This window comes from Melospiza georgiana, chromosome 6 (genome assembly GCF_028018845.1).
Source record: "Melospiza georgiana isolate bMelGeo1 chromosome 6, bMelGeo1.pri, whole genome shotgun sequence".
NCBI classification, from domain to species: domain Eukaryota; kingdom Metazoa; phylum Chordata; class Aves; order Passeriformes; family Passerellidae; genus Melospiza; species Melospiza georgiana.
In genome coordinates, this window is record NC_080435.1 from 3,897,167 (window position 1) to 3,922,011 (window position 24,845).

At 37.1% G+C, this 24,845-nt stretch overlaps 1 protein-coding gene across 2 annotated transcripts in view; it reads left to right on the forward strand.

Moving 5' to 3' along the window:
- RBM25 (RNA binding motif protein 25) overlaps positions 1–23,707 on the forward strand; it is a 34,407-nt gene extending 10,700 nt beyond the window's left edge. Inside the window, exons 4-19 of one of the 2 annotated variants that reach the window (XM_058025716.1) lie at positions 1,236–1,406; positions 1,704–1,761; positions 2,920–3,080; positions 5,677–5,859; positions 8,090–8,143; positions 8,395–8,478; positions 12,051–12,328; positions 13,157–13,373; positions 13,679–13,768; positions 15,366–15,439; positions 16,158–16,308; positions 16,661–16,985; positions 17,992–18,266; positions 18,706–18,804; positions 19,503–19,550; positions 20,599–23,707. In XM_058025716.1, the coding sequence (XP_057881699.1) occupies positions 1,236–1,406; positions 1,704–1,761; positions 2,920–3,080; positions 5,677–5,859; positions 8,090–8,143; positions 8,395–8,478; positions 12,051–12,328; positions 13,157–13,373; positions 13,679–13,768; positions 15,366–15,439; positions 16,158–16,308; positions 16,661–16,985; positions 17,992–18,266; positions 18,706–18,804; positions 19,503–19,550; positions 20,599–20,691 (2,361 nt within the window). In that variant the 3' untranslated portion in view covers positions 20,692–23,707. The remainder of the gene's footprint in view (positions 1–1,235; positions 1,407–1,703; positions 1,762–2,919; positions 3,081–5,676; positions 5,860–8,089; positions 8,144–8,394; positions 8,479–12,050; positions 12,329–13,156; positions 13,374–13,678; positions 13,769–15,365; positions 15,440–16,157; positions 16,309–16,660; positions 16,986–17,991; positions 18,267–18,705; positions 18,805–19,502; positions 19,551–20,598) is intronic. The other variant, XM_058025717.1, reaches the window with a different exon arrangement.
- Positions 23,708–24,845: the final 1,138 nt, after the last annotated feature.

Below are 24,845 nucleotides of genomic sequence, written 5' to 3' on the forward strand. Positions count from 1 at the left end.
GCAGAGGTGAAGCAGTTACTGTTCTTGCAAGAAGACACACTCCTCTCAAATACAGTGAGAGGCTTTGTCTTTGGATCATGTGTGCTCTTCCTGTGCAGTACAGTTAGATCAGGGAGGTTCCAGGTCTCTTACTCTGGAGTTTGTAGCCCTGACACAGTACCCTGAAGGCATTGCCTCATCCAGCTGTGTGAGGCCATCGCACAGCACTGCTAGGTTGTCCAAAAAGATGTGATTTGACAAGCTTACAGATAAGGTTGCTGTCTCCATGTTGCAGGAAAAGGAATAGTTGCATGTAATATCCATCTGTGGAAAAGCAAATGAAAGGTTTCTTTGTCTATCTTACAAATTTCAAGTCGGAAGGGAGGTTTATGATTATTGGGTGGAAAAAAGTGCACTTTAAAATATAAACATTACTTCTCGACTTCAATGTGAGTTACCATTTGTGTGATTTTGCAGGAGTGAAATCTCCCCAAAATACAGGATTTTTGGATAGCTTGTATTATCTCCTACTGGAGGGTATGTTCATGGTAACCAGTGTGTTTAAGACAGAGATACTGAAACAAATTTATTTTTCAGTTTTGTGATTAGAATAACTTTTAGTAAGTGACACTTCTAGAAGGGTGTTCTGAGAAGAGAGACTATGCATAAGAATTGTTAACTCTTAGGTGAAAGAAGTGTAGCAAAATGGAGCAGATGGTCCTGCCTGTCTTTGTACAGTTAACTTACAGATGTTTGCTCCTTAACCCAAAGAGACTTTGTGTTGTGTGTTTATTAAATAAAGCAGTAGTGTTTATTCACTGCGTGGAAGCTTTAAGATCATGTGTCATGTGTCCATTGAAGCCTTTGAGTCAGAGTTACTTTTCTATTCACACCTTGGTTTTTACAGTATTAGGTAAGGTAATTCAACTTCCAGTGACTCAAATGTTGCAAACTTGTTATTTGTAGGAGAAATAATACCTAATGTTACTGTATGCTCACCTTGAGACCTTCAGTGGCTGTGTTCAGTTATCTTTTGTTACTTTCCTTTGCCAAAAAATGGCCATCTTTTTTGTGTTGTAGAAAGTATTAAAGCCTGAACTACTTATTGGTGTTTTACTCCATAAGCCTGAGGTTTGTATGAAAATTCAAATTTGAAATAAGTGCAGATCCCCAAGTCTCATGTCTTACCAATTAAAAAAAAAAAAAAAAAACAAACGTCCAGTGCTTTATTTTACAATTTCTCTTGCTCTTTATAGGTGTTAGTTCCTACCACAGTGTCTATGGTTGGAAAACACTTGGGAGTCAGAAAAGATCACCCCGGCTTGAAGAACAAAGAAAACGATGAAAACTGCGGTCCCACTACTACTGTTTTTGTAGGCAACATTTCAGAGAAAGCCTCAGACATGCTCATACGGCAGCTTCTAGCAGTAAGTACAGCAGACTGCTTGCTGCATTTCATCCCTGGCTGATGAATAAAGGACCCACAAGCATTGTATTGAAACTTAAAGTAGAGCTATTCCCACTCACTGGAATAGCAGCCTATTATGCCTGAATCCAATAATAGGGGAGTACAGCTTTTTGACAATATAGATGTCTATGAATATAGACATATTTTATTTTTAGTAGAGTTTACCCTGTTTTAATTTTATAATATTTTGCAAAAAGTGGTCACATTTTTGTAATGCTTTCAACATAATAATTAATGATGCTTCTCTTAATTGCAGAAATGTGGTTTGGTTTTGAGTTGGAAGAGAGTGCAAGGAGCATCTGGAAAACTTCAAGGTAACTGTTCATGTTTTTCAAAATCTCTAGATATACTTTTTTTTATTAACTGGCAGCATTTTACTATTGTGACGCTTTGCTGTTCTTAATTTAACATTTTAAGATGCTGTAATATGATAGCTGTGAAATGCTTTCTAGTAAAGGACTAGTATTTTCTGGAATTGAGAATAAAATAATATAATTAAGAATGGTTAAATTGAAAGATGTCTTGGGAGCCTAGTTTGCTTACCTTTCTTTTCTGAAGCTGAATGATTTTATAGACTATTCCTGAGAAAGCTTTCCCTCTTTGGACTTAGCCCCAAAGAAAGATACTTTTCTAACACTTTTACAAGCCACTTCCAATAATATGTATTGTTCTTCTCCATGAAGGAGGTTTTTCTGATGTAAAATTGTCCTTTCCTATTGTCAAGTTGAACTGTTTTAATTTTTGTGACCTTTCCAAAGTGACTGCAGGAAACCATTTTGGTTACTATTTTTTTGCTGGTTTTGTATCTTGCTGGATTTATGGGTTTTTTTTTTTTTCTTTTTAAGGATGTAGTTCAGTTTCTTCAGCTTTTTTATCTCTCACACTTTTTTATTTTGCTGTCAAAAATGTTTTTCTCATTTAACACTTTTATGTAACTGTTGTGAAGAACCTAGTTTGAATGTCTGAAAGATTGAAACCCTTCCCTTTAGTTTAACAACGAGCTGTTGATTGATGCCCTTGATCATCAGACAATTGCAAATCCACCTGAGATGTCATCATATAGACTGCATTTCTTAGTTAAGACAGATATATCAAAAGCTTTACAAACACAATCATAGTCATTTGAGTTGGAAGGGACCTTTTAAAGTTCATCTAATCCAACTCCCTTTGAAGGGCAGGAACATCTTCAACTGGATCAGGTTGCTCAGAGCCCCATCCAACCTGACCATGGAAGTTTCCAGGCATGGGACATCTACAATGTGTGTACTGGTTCCATCTTATTTATTGGACTGATAATTATATCAAAGATGAGTTTGGTGGGTGAACATTGAGTTTTTATGATGTGTACTCCTGGCTTTTTTTTAAAAAGTGCCTGTGTTCCAAGTCTATTGATTTAAAACACATTTTTAAACAAAGTAAATTACCTGAAGAACTTTAATGTGTTTATTTCTCATTTCAATCATCCATTTCAGCCTTTGGATTTTGTGAGTACAAAGAGCCAGATTCTACCTTACGAGCACTGAGACTACTCCATGACCTCCAGATTGGCGAGAAGAAGCTGCTGGTCAAAGTTGATGCAAAGACAAAGGCTCAGCTAGATGAATGGAAAGCAAAGAAAAAGGCATCTAATGGGGTATGTATATAATGTGTGATTTGCATTCTTTTAGTAGAATGTCAGTGTGACGTTGCTTTCTAGATCAGATTGTGAGCATGTCTCAGTTTCTACTTCTTTCTGTGTCTTTTATTAATTTTAGGATTCTGCCAGATTCACATTAGTGAGTCTGAAGATATGTTGAAAGGCAGAGAAATGTCAGCTCTTAATTCCATAGTGTTTGAAGCTTGCTTACCTGCAAGCTACAACTACATTTCTAGAATAACTTCTGTAATTCTTTATGAAGTGCAGTAATATTTGCTGTATGTTTTGATTCCGTTGCCTCATTTTTGTTTAGAAACTCTTGAATGTGCTGAAACCCTAGAAGAAGTTACTCTGTCAATCTGTAAATTTGCTGTCTGAGGGGAATTGATGATCTTTCCAAACAAGTACTGAAAAGGAAAGAAGTAGATCCTTCACTAGAAGAGACAGATATCAGGCAGTGGGCTGCTTTCAGACGTTTAGTAGAGGGGAAATTTGCTTTTGTACTATCCCTTTCTGAAGCTAAAGATCTGCTCTGGAATAATTGCTGATATTTGCTATGTTGACTTCTTATTGAGATGCAAAGCTACCTTAATTGACAAGCTTGCATTGAAGTTAATGGTGTCTGTTTCTTTGCTGAAAGAAACTTGCTGTATTTCAACCCAAATCAAGTTGGGCTTTGTCTCTAACTCCTAAAGGTTTTTTATGTGCTTTAAGATACCACTTAAAACCAGTTTTTTTCAGTAAGATCAAAGTGAGAAGAGGCTCTAGTTTAGAAAACTAAAAATTCTAATCATGCTGTAGCAAAAAATTTTAAAAATTTCAGTTTGGAATTTTTCTTAAATACATGTAGATTATAGTGGAAACATGGATACTTTTATTTCATTTTACCTAACCAGAAGTAGAGGCATAATGATGACTTGCAGTTCTTGACATATTTTTGACTGGACGCCATGTGTTTGGGATGAAATCCAATGGCTTAGGAAAGCAGAGTGCTAACTTTGTGAGGTTTGAATGGAGTACTGTATGAGCTCTTGGCCTAGGTAAGGGCTTGATTGGACTGCCTTTTCATTCTTACTTCCTTGTTTCATGTTGGCATCACCTGTGATACTGTGTTTCACAGCTGATGTTGCAAACAAGCTTTAAAGTATTTCTGGAGTTCTTGTACATCTCTCCAGAATTTTGTTTTCTGCAAGTTATAGTCAGTCTGGGGGGATTGATGGTAATACAGCAGCAGGTACTGTTTGTGACTTTGGTGAAGGCAACCATAGGAGAAATGTATGGTAGAATGAGATTAACTCCATGGTTTTTGTTGGGTCTTATTGGATTTGGCTGGTTTTTTGCTCCTTTTTGTGGTGGTGCTAAGAAAGGCTGTGAATTGCTGAGGAGTATTGATGAAGTGCATTGTGATCAAACTGCTTGCAATTCCTTTCATACCATCATTGGTGTGCTGGTGCCACTTGGATCCAAAAGTTTCAAATTTTCTCAAATATTTTGAACTAAGAAATCAAACATATAAACTACAACATGATTTCATACAGAGACACACCAAGCAAACCTTTATCTTATTACCTGCTCTCCCTGATCACTTCTTCTCCCTGGATCTCTTCAATTCCACCCCCTGTCACCACCTTCTAGCTCTTTTCAGCCTGCTGCTCCTTGGCCTGGCAGCTTCTTCAGCTCCAACTGAATCCTCCCTTCCCCCTCATTCTTAGCTGCTGCTCCATCAGACCCTTCCCTCCCCCTCACTCCACCCACCACCTATCGTTTGACGGGATACCCAGCTGGATTCTCAGGTGAGATTCCATTTTTCTAAAAGATTCAGGGGATTGAGAGGTGGGCTACCTTGCTTGGTGTGCACATCATCTTTCTATGCTTTCATGTAATATTTAGGGAAAGGCACTTCTTTGTGTTCCTTTTCCTCCCTACAAGGTTGAAAGGGGCAAAAAGATGAGGAACTGCAAAGTACTTGATCAACAATAATTTTAAAAATAGTTTGTTGTTCAAGGAATGTTTTCCCTAATGATGTTTCATTAATATAGTTTTCCAATTTGAAGTTGCAGCTTGGAAGTTTTAGGTAGGCATTTGTATTGCATGGCATTTAATAGAAGGCTTGGAGGAGCTGCTGTTGAAGTGACTTGAAGTTCTGGAACATAAAAGGCAAAACTTTTGTCTAAGAGCTGCACTATAGTGATTGCCTTTCTGGGAGCGTGTGGGTGTTCTCTCTTTTCCTGTCTACTGCCTTAATCACCATTTTTGTGTTCCTATTTTAGTATGGTATTTTATTATACAATCCTACACTTGCTCTCTGCATCCATTCCATAAAACTGTGCAGTAAACTGTGGTATTGCCAGTGTGAAAAGATCTGACTAATATAATGCAATTGATAATTACTTGTATTTGTAGGTGGTTTGGTTTTCATGTGGTGAGTTGTTTGGTTTTTTTTTTTGTATGGTTTTTTTTTGTTTGTTTGGGGTTTTGCTTTTTTATAGTAAATACTGTAGGGGCATGAATGTGATGATGAAAGGTGAACTTCTGATAAAACAACTATTACTCTCAATTTGTTAAGTCCTGTTACTTTGCCATTTTTCCTTAGAACTCCAGACCAGAGACAACAAATGATGATGATGAAGCACTGGATGAGGAAACAAAGAGAAGAGATCAGATAATTAAAGGGGCCATTGAAGTCTTAATACGAGAATATTCCAGCGAGCTCAATGCCCCCTCCCAGGAATCTGACTCTCACCCCAGGAAGAAGAAAAAGGAAAAGAAGGAGGACGTATGTGTTTTGATTTTGGACAAAACAGATTTTTTTTCTTCAACTCACCTTTATATAATGGCCAAACCTTGTGCAAATACTTTAAACCTAAACTTCTGATGAGAAAACAAATCAACAAGCATTGATGTCAGCAGCAATTCCTCTTTTTTTTTTTTTTTTTTTTTTTTTTGAGCGGAAAGCTAGTCAGTTATAGACACCATCCCTTCAGGATGGTTTAGGGATTTGAGCACATAAACTTCTTGGAACAACAGGTTTGAATCTGGGCAGGACTGAACCGACCTTTCATCCCTCTGAAGGTGGAAATACTGAATTTAGTGCAGTTTAATCTGTATGTGCATATAGGGTTTTTCAATAAGAACTTAAAAAACAACCGTAAAGAGTTCCTGCATACCATCCACTTCCAGTGAAAGATGCCAGGGCACTATTGTAATGCCACAAATTTGGTAGTTTTTGACAAAATACTTCTCTCTGCTTTTTGAATGCATTCTTGTAGTGTGCCTTGATCCAACTGGTTGCAGCTGTCTACTCATATGTGGAAGCACTTCATTAGTTGTGTATGTCCTTGAAGGGATCCTTTGGGGATGAAAGGCTCATTGTAATCTTCCTGCCTTACAAAATCACTTCTAAACACATCTCAGTTTGGCTGGATTTGGTCAGCCAGCTTTCCTATCCTTGTGAAATGCGAAAAAAAAAACATGTTAAGCAGGAATGAATGTTCTGGTTTAGACCTGCTTCTGTGAATGATCTTTTTATGGATTAAAGCAAAATGAAGAAGGGGGAACAAGGATAAGCAAACTCAGACTTAGCTTTTCCAGCAAAGTTTCTAACCATGGGAAAATGGGCTTTCCCACTTAACATTCTGCACCTTATATGAAAGAGAATTGGAAAGAGATAAAAGAGATTGGAAAATTGTTTGACCAAGATTTTTACCCACTTAAGTCTTCTGCAAAGTACCTATTCCAAGGCAATGATGCAGTTTCAAATGCTTGTGGAGTTTAAATGTGGTGCAAGAAACATCTCCCTCAGGGAGCAAGTCTGTCTTCCCACAATATTGTTAGTCATGGCCAACCTGAGGTATAAAAGTGCTGAGCTGAGAATTTGTTTTTCTTTCTTCTCCCTCCCTTTGGGAGAAGATGTTTTCCTTGATGACAATTTGCAAATGAGTCACTGTTTAATGCTATCAGCTGTATTTTTTTGTTGCAAGTGCTGTTGCAATGTGTATTATCCTGTGGGTAAATATACATATATATGGCCATGAATAATGCCAGGTAGTTAAACATTGTAAGAGGCCTTTGCAGTCATGGAGAGCTGGGTGCTGGGTATGTCCCTGAGACAGAGCAATATTTTCTTAGCTCTGTGTTGTATAGAACTTTGCTAATCTGAGCCAGCTGAGTAGCCAAATGAGCGCTTGTAAAATACGCAGCACTTGTGGGTTGAAATTGCACCCCATCATCCTTTCCGTACTGGGAAGGAAGACAAGAAACTTGGAAGTTGCCATCTTTGGCCTGTGTGGATAGAGGTGGGAGTGAAGAGATGGTACTAGCTTCTTGTTCTCTTGTCCATAAAGGAGAGGGGAGAGCAAGACTGTGAGGGTGGGGGGGAAAGGGAAGGTGGATGCAGATACATTGTGGGGGCGGTGAGGGGGGTGTGGAAACTCACCAGCTTTGGGGCTGTTGTCCCCTCAAGGGCTTGGTGTGGAGATGACTCCCGCTGGTGTTAGCAGCAGAGGCTATTAGTTCTTCTGGGTGAAGGCATGACTGCTGTGGGGGAGTTGAAAATGTGTGTGGGGAGCTGAGAGTGAGTGGAATCTGGTTTTCAATTTCAAGCACGGGGGAACCTCGCTAATTCGCGCTAACCATAAGAGCAGGTGCAATCTACCAAATTCTGCGAATTAGCGAGTAAATGAAATCAAGACATACCCACTGCAAATATACATATTTATTTTGGCAAGTGTAGCTTAGCCTTGTTTCTGATGCTACCATAGCATACTAATATCCTGTAGTACACTTGTAATTCAGTGAAGTCTTACTAACATGAGACATCACTATGTGTTTGTAAGTAGTTCAGCAAAGGGAGAATTAGCGAGGTTCTTCTGTAACTTTGTTGAATCAAAGAAATGAGATCACAGCAATACAATATTGCATTGTAGTACAAACATACAAAACATTGTTTTTCAGAGTAGTGTGCAATCAATTTTTAAAAAAAAAAATCTCCGTGGATTTTTCCGCAGATTTTCCGCAGATTTCCAGTGGCCCCACTGATACCTTATCCACTCATCACCAAGGTTCGTTTACATTGTAGGCTTTGACAATGACTATGTTTACTGCTAGTTGCCAGATTTGTGACTCTTGTCCATCTGATTTTTTTTTTTTTCCACTCATTAACATCAGACTGTCAGGTTTGGTACTGCAGAAGGACTTTATTTTTCTCTTGCAAGACTGGTTGAAAACTTCTAACCTTCAGCTTTTCTCTTGTTCTCCTATGTCTGTACAGATGGCTGTTAATGCTTTTACTCCTGTCCCCCTTGTTTTTTAGGAGGATATAAATGCTATAGAAATGGAGGAAGACAAAAGAGACCTGATATCAAGAGAGATCAGTAAATTCAGAGACACACACAAGGTAGTATTCTTGTTTTTGCACTTGATACAAATTAGGCTTTTTCAAAATCCAAAAAACCACTGTTATAAAATTTAGCAGTACCATTGCATTATCACTTAAAATTATGTTTGTATTAGGTTTAATATACATGTAGCTCTTTACAAGTCAGAAAAAGACAGTTGCCACGTTAAAGTGGCCCGTGACATCTTAATGCTAAGACTTTGATTGCTACTGAGTATTTTTCATTCTTCTCACTTCAGCATGAATAAAGGCAGCTTAAGTTGCTACACATACATTAAGTCAATATATTTATAAGTGAAGGCTAAACGGGGCTGCAGTATAAGACATACACTTGAGTGTGTTTCTCTAGGTAGATTTGTAACATTATCCAAGATTTTTGAAGAGATGAAACGTGAATTAAATTAAAGTCTTTTATTTTAATAGTTCTAAGTTAAGAGTGGGGGAAGATTAAAACTAGGTCAGTGGTTACCAGACTTACCAAACTTTAGATGCATGGAAGAACTGTAAATTCCCATAAAGCTAATCTATTCATTGACCCCCACCATTATGATAGAGATCATATGGTGACTAATGCAAGATGAAACTCACAGCTTGGAAAGTAACATGGAATAGGATGTAAGTATGAGTTTCTGTTTTTTATTATACTTATGGATGCCCCCTCAGAAAAATATGCAAAGGGGTAACTGGCTTGGAAATGTTTGTGCACATCAAGTCCCACCCCAGGGTCCCCACTTACAGAAGTTTCCACTAATGCTAGTGCAAATGTGAATGTTTCTGCTTTGGAAAGTGATACTTGCGGATCGGAGAGCACAGCTATGCATGTGATGGTCTTATTTTAATGTTTAGCTTAAAGTTGGTATTAATTTTTTCCCAACAAGATTGGAGTGGTCCTTGGCCTAGGGAAGTATCCACAAGCTGCTCTTTTGAGCACACATTTTCTTTCAAAGTACCCCCACGTCAACATTAAAGAAAATGTTGAAGATACAGCAAGGTGAAGTGTGTCCATGTTGTTTCAGCTTTACCACATGCAGTCACTGGGGATGGTACCATGTTTTCATGCAAACATATCAGTATGAACACAGGTGACTACATGTTATTGTATGTACACGTTTTCAGTTTTTCTCTTGACTAAAGCTTTGCAAGATAGAAACCTGGGGGAAAAAAAAAAACTAGAAAAAGTCAACCAAAGAAGCTCAGCAATTGAACGTGAAACTGGTTAGTGGTGAAACTTCAGTAGAATTGTGTTCAATTCCAAGCCCCATGTTGTCACTGATACTAAAATGCAAATGAGTAATACTTTTTTTTAAATTGCAAACAAAACAAACAAAAAACAAGCTTCACTGTTTCAGAAGCTGTTGGGCATTTCAGTGCCCTCAATTTGTATTTTTGGGGGGCTGTTTTGGATTTCTTAACGTCAAAAATCAACTAGAAGTAATCATTGTGTATATTGGATATGTTTAAAAGGGGCTGTTGAATCTTTAGCAGCGGGCTAGTGAGCACAGTGAACCTTTGCATGTTTTTGGTATGAGTTTATAAACAATAACGACAGACTGTCAGGGTGTCAGCATTGCAGGGGGCGTCCATTTACAGCACGGACGAGTCTGAAGAGAGCTCAAGGTAAGATTTATAATTCTTCTACCTGTTCATTTCTGTTCATTACTTCAGTTTATCTGATACTGTTCCCATCCCATTACCCTGTCAGATCCTTTTATTTAGGCTTACAGGAGTTAACTGAGGTCAGATTTTGATTACAAAATACACCTGTTTATTTTTTCAATTGGATTTTAAGGAAGTGGACTTGAGAAAAGGATTTTAGTATACCAAAACTTGTGCGTGTGTATTTACACTTCTGTGAATATATTTTTAATAAAAGAAAAAAACCCACTCTCTTGAGAAATCTCACCATAAACAAATTTTTTGAGAGTGGTGAAAAAGCAGGAGTTCAACTAAAGAAATTTCTATTGGAACATCTAAGATAACCTGTAAGTATCAACCACTTCAGTATGTAAACTTTCTTTAAAAGTATATGAAATTTGAGGTAAGTTGTTTTTAAAAGTTGACAACCTAGTTTAAAATTTTACCCTACTGAGGTTTAACACTGTAAAGCTCCTGGATAATACAGTCCTTAGAAATTAGTTTTGCAGCCCAGTGTGTATTATAGGATCTAAGTTTTATTTTTTCACATCAGTTTTCTACCAATTCCTACCATTTTTAGTCCCTTTTTCCTTTGTGATTTCAATGTATCCAACATGGGTTTGCCTGTATTGTGTTATCAATGCAGCATAGTTTCACTGGATACATTAATCACTAGTGATTTAGCTTTATTTCTGTAATCCTTTGTCGGTTCTCTGGTCCCTGTGCCTATGGCAGAAGAACACTAATCAGGTAAGATTGCTTTTTAAAGTTGTCTTAAATGCTTTGTTTAAAAGAAAAGAACAAAAAAACACAAACCAGAGAAAATGCTGTTTCATTGTTCCAGTTTTTAATTTCATTTCAGTGATGGTAAACGTGGAGCCAAAGGGGATAAACCTGTTTATTCTGCTCAATATTTGTTCAAAAAGTGGTTTTCTTGCATCCATCAGGTTGAAATTTGGTATATGTGGTTGTTATTTGGTATATTTGTGAACCGTGTACTTGCTCTTCCTCCCAGAAACATAGCTAATAGGCAAGGTTAATCCAGTGTTGGCGGTCCATGTCCTAGCACAGCATCTGTAAGTGAACACATAACAATTGCTTCCAAGGATGGATTTATCTATCGTTCTGTTGATGTATTTTCTATTGTCTTATAGGAATTCTGGTCATAAGAACTGTTTCTGTATGAAAAAAGGGGCAATTTTGTACAATTTTTAGTAAAACTGTAGCAGGTAACCTTTAGTTTCTGTGTTTCAAAAGAGCTATTTCCAACCTTTTTTTTAACTGTCTCCATCTTGCAGTGGTGGAAGTTAAGATTCCATTCTGCAGAGTCCAGTTCTTACCAATGAGCACTTAGAACTTTTTTAGGGAGGGAAAAGGGGAAAAGTGACAGTTTTCTTCACTGTTTAACCACATGCACCGTGTGTAAGTGGATATATTTCTTTACCCAAGTTTTCATCTAGGATGGTTTTGGTGTTCCAAGACTTTTTTGGAAACAACTCACTGTCCCAGTAAGCATTCCACTGAAATATATTTTCCTAATTGAATGGAGTTAATTTTATCAGCTGGAAGTTCACTTTACTTGTACCCAGCTGGCTTATAAGGCCAGTAGAACTTGAGTCCCACCTGAGTCATGACTGGTAGTGCACACTGAATGTGCAGTTTAGTCAGCTCACAATACAAGACCAGCCCTAGTCTACTAAGGTTGGAGATTGCTGGTCTGGGTAGATCTGTGCTTTTGCACAAAACTTAAGTCTTGTGATTGCTGCATTTTGATTTCATACTTACGAGTTCCAAAAAATACCCACCAAGCCCTATTTAATGTTTTTAAATTAGTGGCGGTTTTGGTATTTCCATTACCAGCCTTGTGTGTTGTGTCGGGAATATCCAGTTTGTGTAACTACAAAATTAACTATGAAAGTTCTCTTGTTGGTTTTTAGAAACTGGAGGAGGAAAAAGGCAAAAAGGAGAAAGAAAGACAGGAAATTGAAAAAGAACGCAGAGAAAGAGAAAGGGAACGGGAGCGTGAACGAGAAAGGAGGGAGCGTGAAAGAGAGAGGGAACGTGAACGAGAGAAGGAGAAGGAACGGGAGCGTGAACGGGAGCGAGATAGGGACCGTGACCGAACTAAGGACCGAGACAGAGACCGCGAACGAGACAGAGACCGGGACAGAGATCGTGAAAGGAGTTCAGATCGCAAGGATCGGAGCAGATCAAGGTAAATGTACTTCAGCTAGTATTTATTTCACTTTTTCTTAGTGCTGTTTACTAAATGCATATAGTTCAGTAGATCAGCTACCATTCAAAAGAGAATGATCCTTGTGGAAGATCAGAGTAAGAGCAGGAAGTCCAAACTGGGAGAATACTTGACTTCCCCCCACAGCACAAGAATATAACAACTGCAGTATGCAGTAAGCAACTCTCCAAAGATGATATAAGCATACTGGTTTTATCTCAAATGTCTCCTGTTTTTCATTATTAGCTTTATTCCTGCTTAAGATTATCTTATGTTTGTGGCATTTCTTAGCTTAAACAGGTTTTATCATTTCCTTTGTTGGATTTCAGGGGGTTTTGTTTCAGTTGGTTTGGTTTGGGTTTTTTGTTTGGATTGTGGGGTTTTTTACTAAAAGCAAGGGAATTACTCATTCAAGCTGTAATTAATCATATCGTATATCAAGTGCTGCTTTCACATTAAATCATCTTATCAGAAGTGTTGAAATTGTCTGTAAGCCACATGAACACAAAAGATTTGTTAAGGATACCCTTTATTTCTGGTAATTTTGGCTGTGCAGAACTGCTAACTCAGTCTCCTAAGAAATTGCCATATGCTCATTCTTAGTTTCTGTAAATATTGCTATTTAATGGTTAGTGTTCAAACAATTACTTTTAGTGGGTTTTTGAATACCCATCAGTTAGTATTGATTTTATGCCCATTTTTGTACCAGCTAATCATCTTCTACAACTGCAGAAGAAAACTAACCTCTATTAATCATTTGATTGAATGGAGAGGCTCTCTACTGAACTTTGGGGTTTTTTCTTCCTTCAGAGAAAAAAGCAGAGACAGGGAAAGAGAACGAGAACGCGAGAGGGAAAGAGAACGAGAACGCGAGAGGGAACGGGAAAGAGAACGGGAGCGGGAAAGAGAGCGGGAAAGAGAGAGAGAAAAGGATAAGAAGAGAGACCGAGAAGAAGATGAAGAAGATGCCTACGAACGACGAAAACTGGAGAGGAAACTGCGTGAAAAGGAAGCTGCATATCAAGAGGTAGGTTGGAATTTTAAAGATTCTTTAAATAAAAAAAAGTCTTTTGAGACTTGATAACAAGTCCTCTAGTATAAAACACATCATTCTTCTTTTCCTAAATACATTTTTTATCTTTTGAGTACATGAGCTGGGGCAGAATATGTTTGTCACTGTCAAAACAGACTTTTTATTCGGGCGTTTTGAATAAAAATTATGCAAATTATTACTAGTTACAGTTATTTTAAACAACAATTCAAACTAACTTTGAAGTAGTACTGCTGTTCTTAATGTTCTTGAGGATTTAAGTGTATTTTCTTCTGTTGCAGCGTCTTAAAAACTGGGAAATCAGAGAACGAAAAAAAAGTCGAGAATATGAAAAAGAGGCTGAGAGGGAAGAAGAAAGAAGACGAGAAATGGTAAGGCGTATAGTTTGACTTGTAATTTTCCTTGCCTTGTTCTCTTGGTCCCATTTAGAATGGAATATTCTGGATAGTAATAGAGCTCTCATTTTGTATAAAGGCTGCATGTGTTTTTATACAAACACACCCCCCCCAGTTAATAGACTTGAAACAGAAGATGTCTAGTAAGTGGGAGTACTACTTAAAGTCTGAAAAACAAAGCCTAGTGGTTTGGTCTAATTAAGGCATAAGCATGAGAAGTAGGCAGCTGCAAAATACTGTGGTCCAATCATCGCATACTATTTCATCTGTAACTTCTGTCAGATTTGCGACAAAACCTACTGTGTGTTCTATGTCATTTAGGTAGAACTAGACCTGTTTTTTTAACTTCCAACCTGCTCATGTGCCCAAACCTTTTATGAGCTGCGATGCAATATTCTTTAATTTATCTCTGCACTTAATAAAAGCGTGTCCTTAGTTCATTAGTTGTGAAATTATCAGTTACCAATGTAACACTTGGAAGCTTTGTTGGAAAAGACACCTTTGGAAGATAGATAATTCTGTAATCTCATCATTTTGTGCTAAAGCATAGAAAAGTTATTTTAGGTTTTAGGAGTGTTATTTCACTTCATAGATTCCCAGAGGAGAGACTTTGAGGTAGTAGAGAGTGGGTTAGAAATTGCTTCAAAGCCTTATGTGCAAAGAAACACACAGGGGAAAGAGGATTATAAAATACATTGTTTCGTGTGGAATCCATCTTTTCCCTCTAAATGCATGAGCAGGGGACAAAATGTTTGAAATTGGCTCAATGATATTTTCCATTCCAAATCCTCCTGCATGCTGGCTGTGGATTGCAGTTGTAGAAAACAGTGTTTCATTTTGTGCTGAAATTACAGCCATAATCATAATCTGTTTCTCAAAGTCATTAGCACAGAAATATATTGTTGGTTTAAGGATATTGCTTAAATACAGGTTAGAAGGTCCTAATTGAATTTCCCTTAACAAACTGAGAATTTTGCCCCTTTTATAAGAGGGGGAGAAAGAGAGGAGACACTTTCTCCCTTGTCCCCTACAGCGGGGCGAGTCTCCTCTTTTTCTCCCTCGCCTGCACGTTAATACCACATAAGCCTGTGCCTTGATGCCACGTGTTTTTTTTCAGTACCACAATAGGAGGGTGCTTATCCTAGGAGCACCCATCAAATTTGTTTCTGTGCATGACTGTCTTAAAAAAGCTCTTGAAACAAAGCAGTACTTATAAAATACAGTTAGGCTGCCAAGTTAAAATACTCAGTAGCAGACTTAAAGGATTGGAAGAAAAGGAACTTTTGATCTTCTTAATCTGTAATGCAAAACAAAATAAACCAAATAAGTATACATGTATGTGGATGGGGATGTTTATGTGTGTGTGTGTACATATATATATCTATATATCGGTGACACGATACCAGTGGACCCTCTGGATGCAATACCAAAATTTTCTGTTTTCTGTTTGGAAAACTCTGTATTTTAGTTTAAAGCAGAGTAGATCTACAATTAACTTGCTAATAACATAAATAAATTTTAAACTCCTGAAAAGGAAACCAGAAATCCTTATTTATGTTTCAATTTCTTGCAGGCAAAAGAAGCCAAACGGTTGAAAGAATTCTTAGAAGATTATGATGATGACAGAGATGATCCAAAATACTACAGGTATGTCTTTGTATTCCTAACAAAAAAATGTCCATTTTTACTTTAAAACACAGTTGTAGGGTTTGTTGGCAGGGGCTTATGGAGTTTATATTTGCCTTGTAATGTGGCACTGTAAGGTTAATGTGGCAATAATTTCCTAATTATTTTTGTGTCACTTCATAAGTGGCAGAGTGAAAAGGGAAGCTCATTACTTCTGCTGGTTAATGCTTGGGAGTAACTGCTCATTCCCATGACTTTATTTTTGTGAGGCAGGGCAGAGGTCAGTATAATGTCAAAATAAGTTGCGGGGAGCAGGGAGAAGGGAACAAGCATGCTTCTAAATAATTCATGGCAAAGAAGCTGTAAATAATATGAAGAACCAGCTGGTTAATGTAGATGATTGGGAACATCCTTCAGCATGGGACTAACTAACATTTGCATAAAACTAAATTAGCAGAAGTGGTTCTGGCCAAATACCTATAAAACTTGATTCTTTCTCTAAAGAGATCAGCAGCCACATGCTCTACTTCTGTTTAATGTGGTGGGGTAGATTCTGTACTGTAAGGTTGAGACCTTGTATCTTAAGATTCTAATGTTACAAAAACAGAGGATGCCAGGTGCCCTTATGAATCTTATTTTCATTTAGTGGCAGATATATGTGGCATGAAGTTTTTCTTGTATTGTGGTACAAGCCCCTCATTGAAATGTTGTCTCAGTAAAAAATATGTATCTTTTATAGGGGTAGTGCTCTTCAGAAGAGGCTAAGAGACAGGGAAAAGGAGATGGAAGCAGATGAACGAGATAGGAAAAGGGAAAAGGAAGAATTAGAAGAAATTAGGCAGCGTCTTCTGGCTGAAGGACATCCAGATCCAGATGCGGAACTCCAGAGGGTGAGTTGCTGTTGGTCTGACAGGAAAACGAATCCTTTGTGTTCTGGTTGTATTAAGCCAAGTTGGTGTAAGAGACCTGATACTTACTATTATCTCTATTTGCTTTTTCTTATAAAGAAGTCCAGATAGACGGTAGGAACAATGACAACAAAAAAACTTTCCAGATCCACATCCAGATTTGATGGAGTTGAAAACAAATTTGAATTAATCAGGATTCCTTATAAGAATGCCAGTAGTTATGCTTCTTTTTCTTGACTAACAGCCTTCTAAAGAGGAGGATCTTTAGATTCTTTTCAAACAGTACTGGTTTTGAGAGAACTTCTGTTTTTGCTAATTGTCTGTTTTGTTGTAGATGGAGCAGGAGGCTGAGCGGCGTAGGCAGCCACAAATAAAACAAGAGCCAGAATCTGAGGAGGAAGAGGAAGACAAGGCAGAAAAAGAAGAAAAACGAGAAGAGCCAGAGGAAGAGGAGGAGGAGCCTGAACAAAAGCCCTGCCTTAAACCAACTTTACGACCTATCAGTTCTGCTCCATCTGTCTCTTCAGCTAGTGGAAATGCAACTCCTAACACACCTGGTGATGAATCTCCCTGTGGCATTATTATCCCTCATGAAAATTCACCTGAACAACAGCAACTGGAGGAGCATCGGCCCAAAATTGGACTCAGCCTCAAATTGGGCAAGTTTAAGTTTTATTTCAATCTTCCTTATGGGATCAAAATAAAAATTGTCAAACTGAGTAGCCACCTGATTTTCCAAATACATCAAATGGTTTGATGTATTTATTTTAAGTAGTTGCTATCCAGATACTGTGCTTGAGTTGACCTATCCAGAAGATACATTTTATAGAGCTCTCTTCATCCAAAACCTCGAGGCCAAAAAAGGAGGGAAGTTTAGGCATGTTCAAGGGCCAATTTTTGTAGAAATATTCTGAGCTGGGATTGATTGTTTTCACCTGGCTTTCCACCTTAATATATCTGCAAATATCTCTTTGAAACTCATAGCTACTTTTCATTTGTGTAAGTATATGTTAAATTTAAGACCTAGGTAGTTCTTATGTTTATTTAAGACCCTTTTAAAGAAAAATAAAATTAGATTTTTTTTCTTCCTGTTAGAATATAACAATAAACTGATGACAGTTGTGGGTGAAATTTGAGCCTAGAATTCCTTAGTACTATAGAAATTTCCTGGTGTTTTAAAAAAATTATTTGTGAGCAGCAGAACTAAAAACATTTGTACTCCAGAAGGTTTGTGTGTTTATTATTTACTATTTTGATGAAGTTATGCTGGGCTGCACTTTGAGCTCACACTGTGTTATATTTCGAATGACGAGAGACTGCATGGTCTGAGCTGATGAGCGCTTTTCTTACGCATTGCAACCTTTCACTCTGTGCTCAGCCTTTGCTGAGGCTGGGGCTCGACTATGGTCTTCCCTCAGAGACAGTGCTTATTGGTTTCAGGGCAGAGAAAAAGACTCTATTTTTCAGATGGGTCAGTCATTAACACACTCCATTAAATATCTTTACTTCTTTCGCCACTTTTGTAACAGAGTTTGAGAGATGAAAAGCCAGTGTCAGTCATTCACAGACGTTTATGTAGCATATAAAGCAATATTCCTCAAGTAACGAGGGAAGAGCAAACTAGTTGCAGTTGATGAATACATTACTCTGCCTTTTGGGTTGTAGGTGCCTGCAACAGTCCTAATCAGCCCAATGCTGTAAAAAGGAAGAAACTTGCTGTGGATAGTGTTTTCAATAAATTTGATGATGAAGACAGTGACGATGTGCCCCGAAAAAGGAAACTTGTTCCCCTGGATTATGGAGAAGAAGATAAAAGCAGTATCAAAGGCAGTGTCAATACAGAAGAAAAGCGCAAGCACATTAAGAGTCTCATTGAGAAGATACCCACAGCAAAACCAGAGCTCTTTGCTTATCCTCTTGACTGGTCGATTGTGGATTCAGTAAGTTGATTCATTTAATCATTTTTAAAAAGGCTTAATTTTTCCAAATAAACATTATAATTGAACAGAAAAGCAAGATTACTGGGACCACAGTGGATTGGAGTATCATCATCAAGTGGAGTCAAAGTTGAGTCCTCTAGTTATTTTTCATACATAGTCCTTATTCTGAAGTATGGCTGCTTTTTTTTTGGGTTTCCCTTGAACTGCCACTACAAATTATCAAGCATTTTTATGGAAGGAGGAAAAAAGACTGTAAAATGTTTGAGTGGCTCTCAGCAATACTTGCATATGCCAAATCTCTAAGGGTTGTGTCATTGATAGCAAAATGTATCTTCTGCTAAACAGCTGTTTGAGTCTTCTAGATGCCTATTGGGCAGTTCTCACAACAGAGTGAAGCTTAAAATAATTATTAATTTTGGTTTTGTGGTTTTTTTTCCAGACGCTAATGGAACGTCGAATTAGACCATGGATTAATAAGAAAATAATAGAATATATTGGTGAAGAAGAAGCCACACTAGTTGACTTTGTTTGCTCTAAGGTTTGTGTTTTTTGTGTTCTCTGTGAAGTTAGGGCTTTCCTCCCTATTTAAAATGTAACAGTGACTCCTGTACTCGTGTTTATAATGGCTTATCTTGATTTATCTTGGGGCTACCATATGAGAGGCAAAGCAAGTCCTGAGAGTTTTGTGACAGAGTTGATTAGCAGAAAGTCAAACGGAGAAGTTGAATGTTTTCCATGCTTACATTATATATGGGGTGCATATATATGTAAATAAATGGAACTTTATGGTCTTGAAATACAACTTACTTGGTTCTGGAAAAAAAATTAAATACTTAACAGGTAGATGAGAAATCCAGTTAGGAGGAGTGATACAGGGAGAATTTTGCCTTTGTCTTCCATTAGCAGCTTATTGTTGAAGGAGGGGAGTTTTTTTCTTTAAATTAAGAAAACATAATTTGAGATATAAGAATAGCTGGCAAATACAGGACATGTGAATCTCTGGAGCTTCCTGGAAGTTGTTCCTCAGTAGTTGGCCATAAACTAGGACTCACTATGATGGATTCTGATGCAGTTTAATGCTAATTTTTTGCCATGACTGTTACTGGAACCTGATGAACTGCAAATACTTCTTGCACGTGCAAAGCTTTCAGAATTCCTTGGACATAGCTGGATTTGTCAAAAATGTGTATAGGGTTTATTCTAAGTTTTCCATCTAAAAACATTTGTTTCTTTCAGGTTATGGCTCATAGCTCACCTCAGAGCATACTGGATGATGTTGCCATGGTAAGCAGACATTCTGTAACTGATATGCTTTCTGCATTTTACTGAAGCTAAAAGTCAATTATGGAAAATAGCAAGAGTCCATAACAGAAACCATGTGTTAGAAATAATTAAGCACATTGTGCCAGCACAGGCATTATTTTGCTATTACAACACCTAGGTACAAATTACTGACCCCTCTTCAGAACTTCTCAGAAATGTGGAACAAAAATTTTTTGTCCCTAGTAGTAGATGTCAAAATCAACAATAACAGAACTATGTCAGAAATAAAAACTTTTATTCCTTCTCATTCTTATGAATAGATTTTTATTAGTGGTTCAGTGGGTCTTTTCCTAATTAATAAGCAAAAGATGATTTTCTGTAAAAAAGTAAAAGCTCTTTTTTGCCTGGTGTTGGAAGAGAGAAACAGTATGAAATAATGCTACTGTTCCACCATGTTTTCATACACTGAAAGGTAAATAAAAACTAATCTGCTCTCTTCCTGTAAGTAAACTTGGAGGCAAAGTTGATAGGATCCACTTGCATAGTGCAAGATAGATTGTTTTTGGTGTGACTAGTAGGTGACTTGAGGAACTTTGGAGAGATGCTGTGCACGCTAAAAGTTTGTACAGATTCAAGAAAAGCCTATATAATAAGTTCAGGGAAGAGAAATCCTTTGAGGGTTTATTTAACACATGTCCAAGGAAGTTCCAAATCAAAATGAGCAGAGATTAGGAGTTAATTTAAAAGAAGACAACCACATGTGAATGTTTTGTTCTTACAGTATTTCCAAGCCTGCCATTTCTCTGCCTCTTCCCAAACCACTTTTGGGTACTAGTTTACTGATGCTTCTTCCTTGACGTGCTCAACAGCTGCACTATACAAGTATATGGTTAGAGCCTGGTCAAGTCACTGAGGCTGGACACACAAACTCACCAGAGTTCATTTGGTCCCTCTCTCAAGGACTTGTATTATGCTGTATCCATTTTTTTTTCTGATCTGTCTACAATTAGTCTTTATAACTGGAATGCATAACCTAAAAAATAATCTATGAAATGTGTATTTCCTACAGGTACTAGATGAAGAAGCTGAAGTTTTCATAGTCAAAATGTGGAGGTTGTTGATATACGAGACAGAAGCAAAGAAGATTGGCCTAGTGAAATAAAGCACTCTCCTTGCTTCTAGGGTTCCATTTCAATTTTGGGCTTTTTTTTCCCCCCATTGTTCAGAGACTTGGAATTTTCTCTGTTCTCAGAGACTTGAGACCTGTATTTTTTTATGTAGAAAATGTGAATTTTTTTTGTCCTCTGCTCTGAGGCCCCTTTTACCCTTCTGAATTAGTTATCAAATCCTGCATTGGTTCTCTTTATAATACATGAGGTACAATTACCAGTATGTTTTATAAGCTGCAGCTACTGTACATGCTCTTTGGTAATTTTGTTATGTTACTCTGATTCTTGTAAATATTAAAAAAAAAAAAAATCCCCTGTTTTGCAAAACATTTGCACTTAATGTGGAACTATATCAGTTACAGATGAAGACAAAGGATTTTACTGCAAGTTTATCAGTCTTTTTGGGAGCATACTTCCCCTTTTTAATTTAAGAAGTGATCAAAATACAATTTAAAAATAAGTGTCTTGAGCTGTTTTCACAGAACAGCTTTGTGTGGTCATTTGATCTCTTCATCTGACTGGAAAAGGATTTCCTTCCTTTTCTATTTCTAATGTGAACCAGTAGTAATCTTGGCACTTTGTTGCCCATTAAGAGTTACTAATGAAGCTGGGAACCTAATCTCTTGCAGATGTTCTGTCTTTCCCAGAAAGTGCAAATCACAGGAAGTTTTTTATTTGCTCAGTTAAAACAAGAGCAGGACCTAAATTCAGTAAGTGCTACCTAATGGTTTTTGGGGTTTTTTTCTGCTCGATTTCATTCTAGCCCTACCTACTATCCCTTCTGTCTCCAAAATAATCAGATGGTTTTTTTAAGAAGAAACTATTTTTTAAAACTTTTTATTTTTAGTATTTAGAAACAAAACAAAAAGCCCTGTTTGAATATGACAGTCTCTTAAAAAAAACCAACCAACCATGTAAACTAAAACATAAGTTGTCAAACAAAGCTGAAATCTTGTTTTTATCCATACTGTTAAACTAGCCCTGACTTTTGTTTTCTACTGTATGCAGTCTGTTGTCCACAAAAAGAGGGTAATATTTTCCTGCCTTGTTTGTATGTTTTTTTTATAAATAGACTGATATGGTATAAATGATGACATGTACTGTAAACTGCATTTTTTTTATCTCATACCTGGGTAAGAAGTCAAATCTATAATGTGCTGTGAGCTGTTTTGATTGCAGGAGGACTGTGTTCCAGGGAGCAAACGGTCTCAAAGTTATTTTTAATTTTTGAAACAAAATTCTTAATATCAAACAAATTAAGTAAAGGTGTTCCAGTATCTCTGTATTGTATTTAACTGAAGGATACAGGTTGACCTGTTCAGAAAACATAACTGTGACCTTGAGTTACTAGTTGTTGGTATCGGGAGAGGACACTTGAAAACACTGTTCTTAACAATTGGGATCGTGTATAGGTTCCACCATGTAAATATTTCAGATATTAAAAATGTATATATTTGATTTAAGGGTTGATATTCTTTTGGAGTCTTATGCAGCATGCAATTGTATTTAATACTGCTTACTGAATCAAGTGTTCCCAATTTAAGGTGGGGGTGGAGTGGGGTGTGTTTAAAACTACCTCCTGCTTACATCAGGTGACTAGAAGCCTGCAAATTTAGATGTGATCCCAGTATGTTCTTTCTCATCTCTGTGGTACTACACGACACGCCACCAAATGTTCTTTTTTAACTTGAAGTGTCATGCTCAGATGTTACTTTCATGTTGTGCTTGAGTTTGCCTGAGACTGTTTTGGTTTGCATGCCTACATGTTGCAATCTTCCTAATTTTTTCTGCAACTTGATGGTTGCAACCCTAAGAAATTACTTCCCTGTTCTCCCTATACAGTTCTGCATCTTTATTTATCAAAAAGTTTTCAAATTCTAAATAAATTCAAAGCTTGCTCTGTTTGTAGCAAATACAGAGAAGAGGGAGACTGAGCATCACGAGTGCCTTTTGACCTGGTAAATGGCATTCTCTGTCATGAGTAGTAGTTAAACAAGACAAATGTGACAAACACATTGTAATGCCTCTGTGTGACAGATTGCCCAACATCCTTATCCAAATTCTTCAGAGAAAGCTCAAGTTGTGAAACTTCAGTTCATTTCTGCCCTAAACTAAAGCTGTGTGTGCAATAGACATAAGCTTGTACTCTCCTAAGGAGACTGAAGGTGCTGGGATGAGAAAGACATGTAAACTCTAAGCTGGAGTGTTAAATATCTAGGTAAATAAGTATATAGAATCATTGTGATATCATCAAAAAATCAGTTTTGTGGAAGTTCAGTTTTTTTTCAGTAGTGGAAGAAGAAAGGAATGTTCACTAGATGAACTCTGGTTTGGCTTGTCAGCAAGTATAAAGTCACTTCTACTTTTACTACAAGTTTTGTTATTATGTCTCAGTGATACTGCATTTTGTGCCAGTGATGCTGGGGAGTATAATAGAAGTTATGTACTGGTGAGGTTCTTAGCATAGAAAGTAACTTCTGTTTGTTAGCTTTCAACATGTGCTAACAGAATTATTTCAAGACAAATATGGAAAATCTGGGGCAGAGAAAGCCTTTTTGCCAATATCACCACACTTCACTGTCTGCATGTATGATTTAATACTCTCTGTTAGGTTAGACACAGATCAAGAGAGTGATCAGAATGGGATACATGAGTAAAGTACAGATGTTGCCACCAGGTACTCAGCACATCAAGCCATAGTACAACCCATACTGTGAGGGAAAGTTCCAGAAGTTCCACACACTGTGTAATGAAAAAATACCAGTATTTACACAACAGAACTGGATGTACTTGTTTATCTGGACCTTACAGTGGAATAAGGCTTTAAAACTTGACATAACATGCTCTTACTCTCCTGATAAGCATTTTGTGTAACTACCTTTCAGTGTTTGGAATATGTCAATACAACATCAAAGTATCATTTTTCTTCATTAATATGCACTGAAAAGAAATGGGAAACAAGGAGCAAGTAAGATCCATTAACAAGAAATATATATATTTATATTCTAAGTTGGTGAGAGTCTTATTTTGTTCTTAGAGTATTTAACCTGCTCACCTGCTGATTTGGTCTTTTTAATCGTAGCTGTTTTCTTCTCTTTAGGCAGGAACCTGTACTAAAAATAATGATCTAGCTAGATGGTCATGGCTCTAAATGTGGGCAGGGGAAAGGCCCTAAACAGTGAGTTTAGCTTCTTAATGAATTCCTGTGTCTTACCACTAATGCTTTCCTATTACTGAGAGGGAATTAGACCTTTCATGTTCTTATTAAACAGGGTTGCTAGATAGCTGCTTGTAGGAGTAGTATTTTGGAAAGTGGATATGCTGAAACCTGCAAGCTGTTAGGTTTATATTACAATTGAGTCACGCTTTTTCATATTCTGTACATTATCTGGTGTAGGAATGTTGAGTACAGAATTAAAAATTAGTATACATTCATCCAGTGTGAGCAGTATAAGGTATTGTTTAATAGACATTTTATTGTAGATCAAACTGATACTAATAATAGAAAATAGTTTGGTACAGCCGTATGCCCATGTTTGGTTGGTTGAGTTTTTTGTTTGGCTGTTTCTCCTTCTTAAACTACAAGTAGTTTTATTTATGGTTAGACATCACTTTCAGTCTAAAAATGGCTTCTTCTAAATGCATTTCGTATTTCTGTGAGCTATTGAAAGTCAGTTTGCATTGCAATAGTTACATCAAAACTTTTAGGTGCAATAGTTCTGTCCCACTTAATTGTAGCACAGATTTTCCTGTAGTGTAGTCAAATACTGAAATACAACATTGTTCTAAACATGCAGAATTGCATGGCCCCTCAGATTTTACATTTTTTATATTGAGTGGTTCTATGTATCATAGCATTTGCAATATGTTACTGACCCAATTGATCATGCACTTGAAAAGGCATTGTGGATGATACTTCAAATATGGATAGCAAGGTAAGTTTCAAATATAGAATTGACTTTTTTGTTTTTTCGACCAACCAGTCATAGGTGAACTTCTTGAAAAAATACCACATTGACTTTTAATACTGTTCTTATTTTGAAATATAAATGTCCCCTTAATTTACTTACTTAAGGCCATTTTTGTGGGACCATTTTAAAAAAGGGTTACCGGCATATGCATGACTTGTATTCAAAAGAGCCGAGAA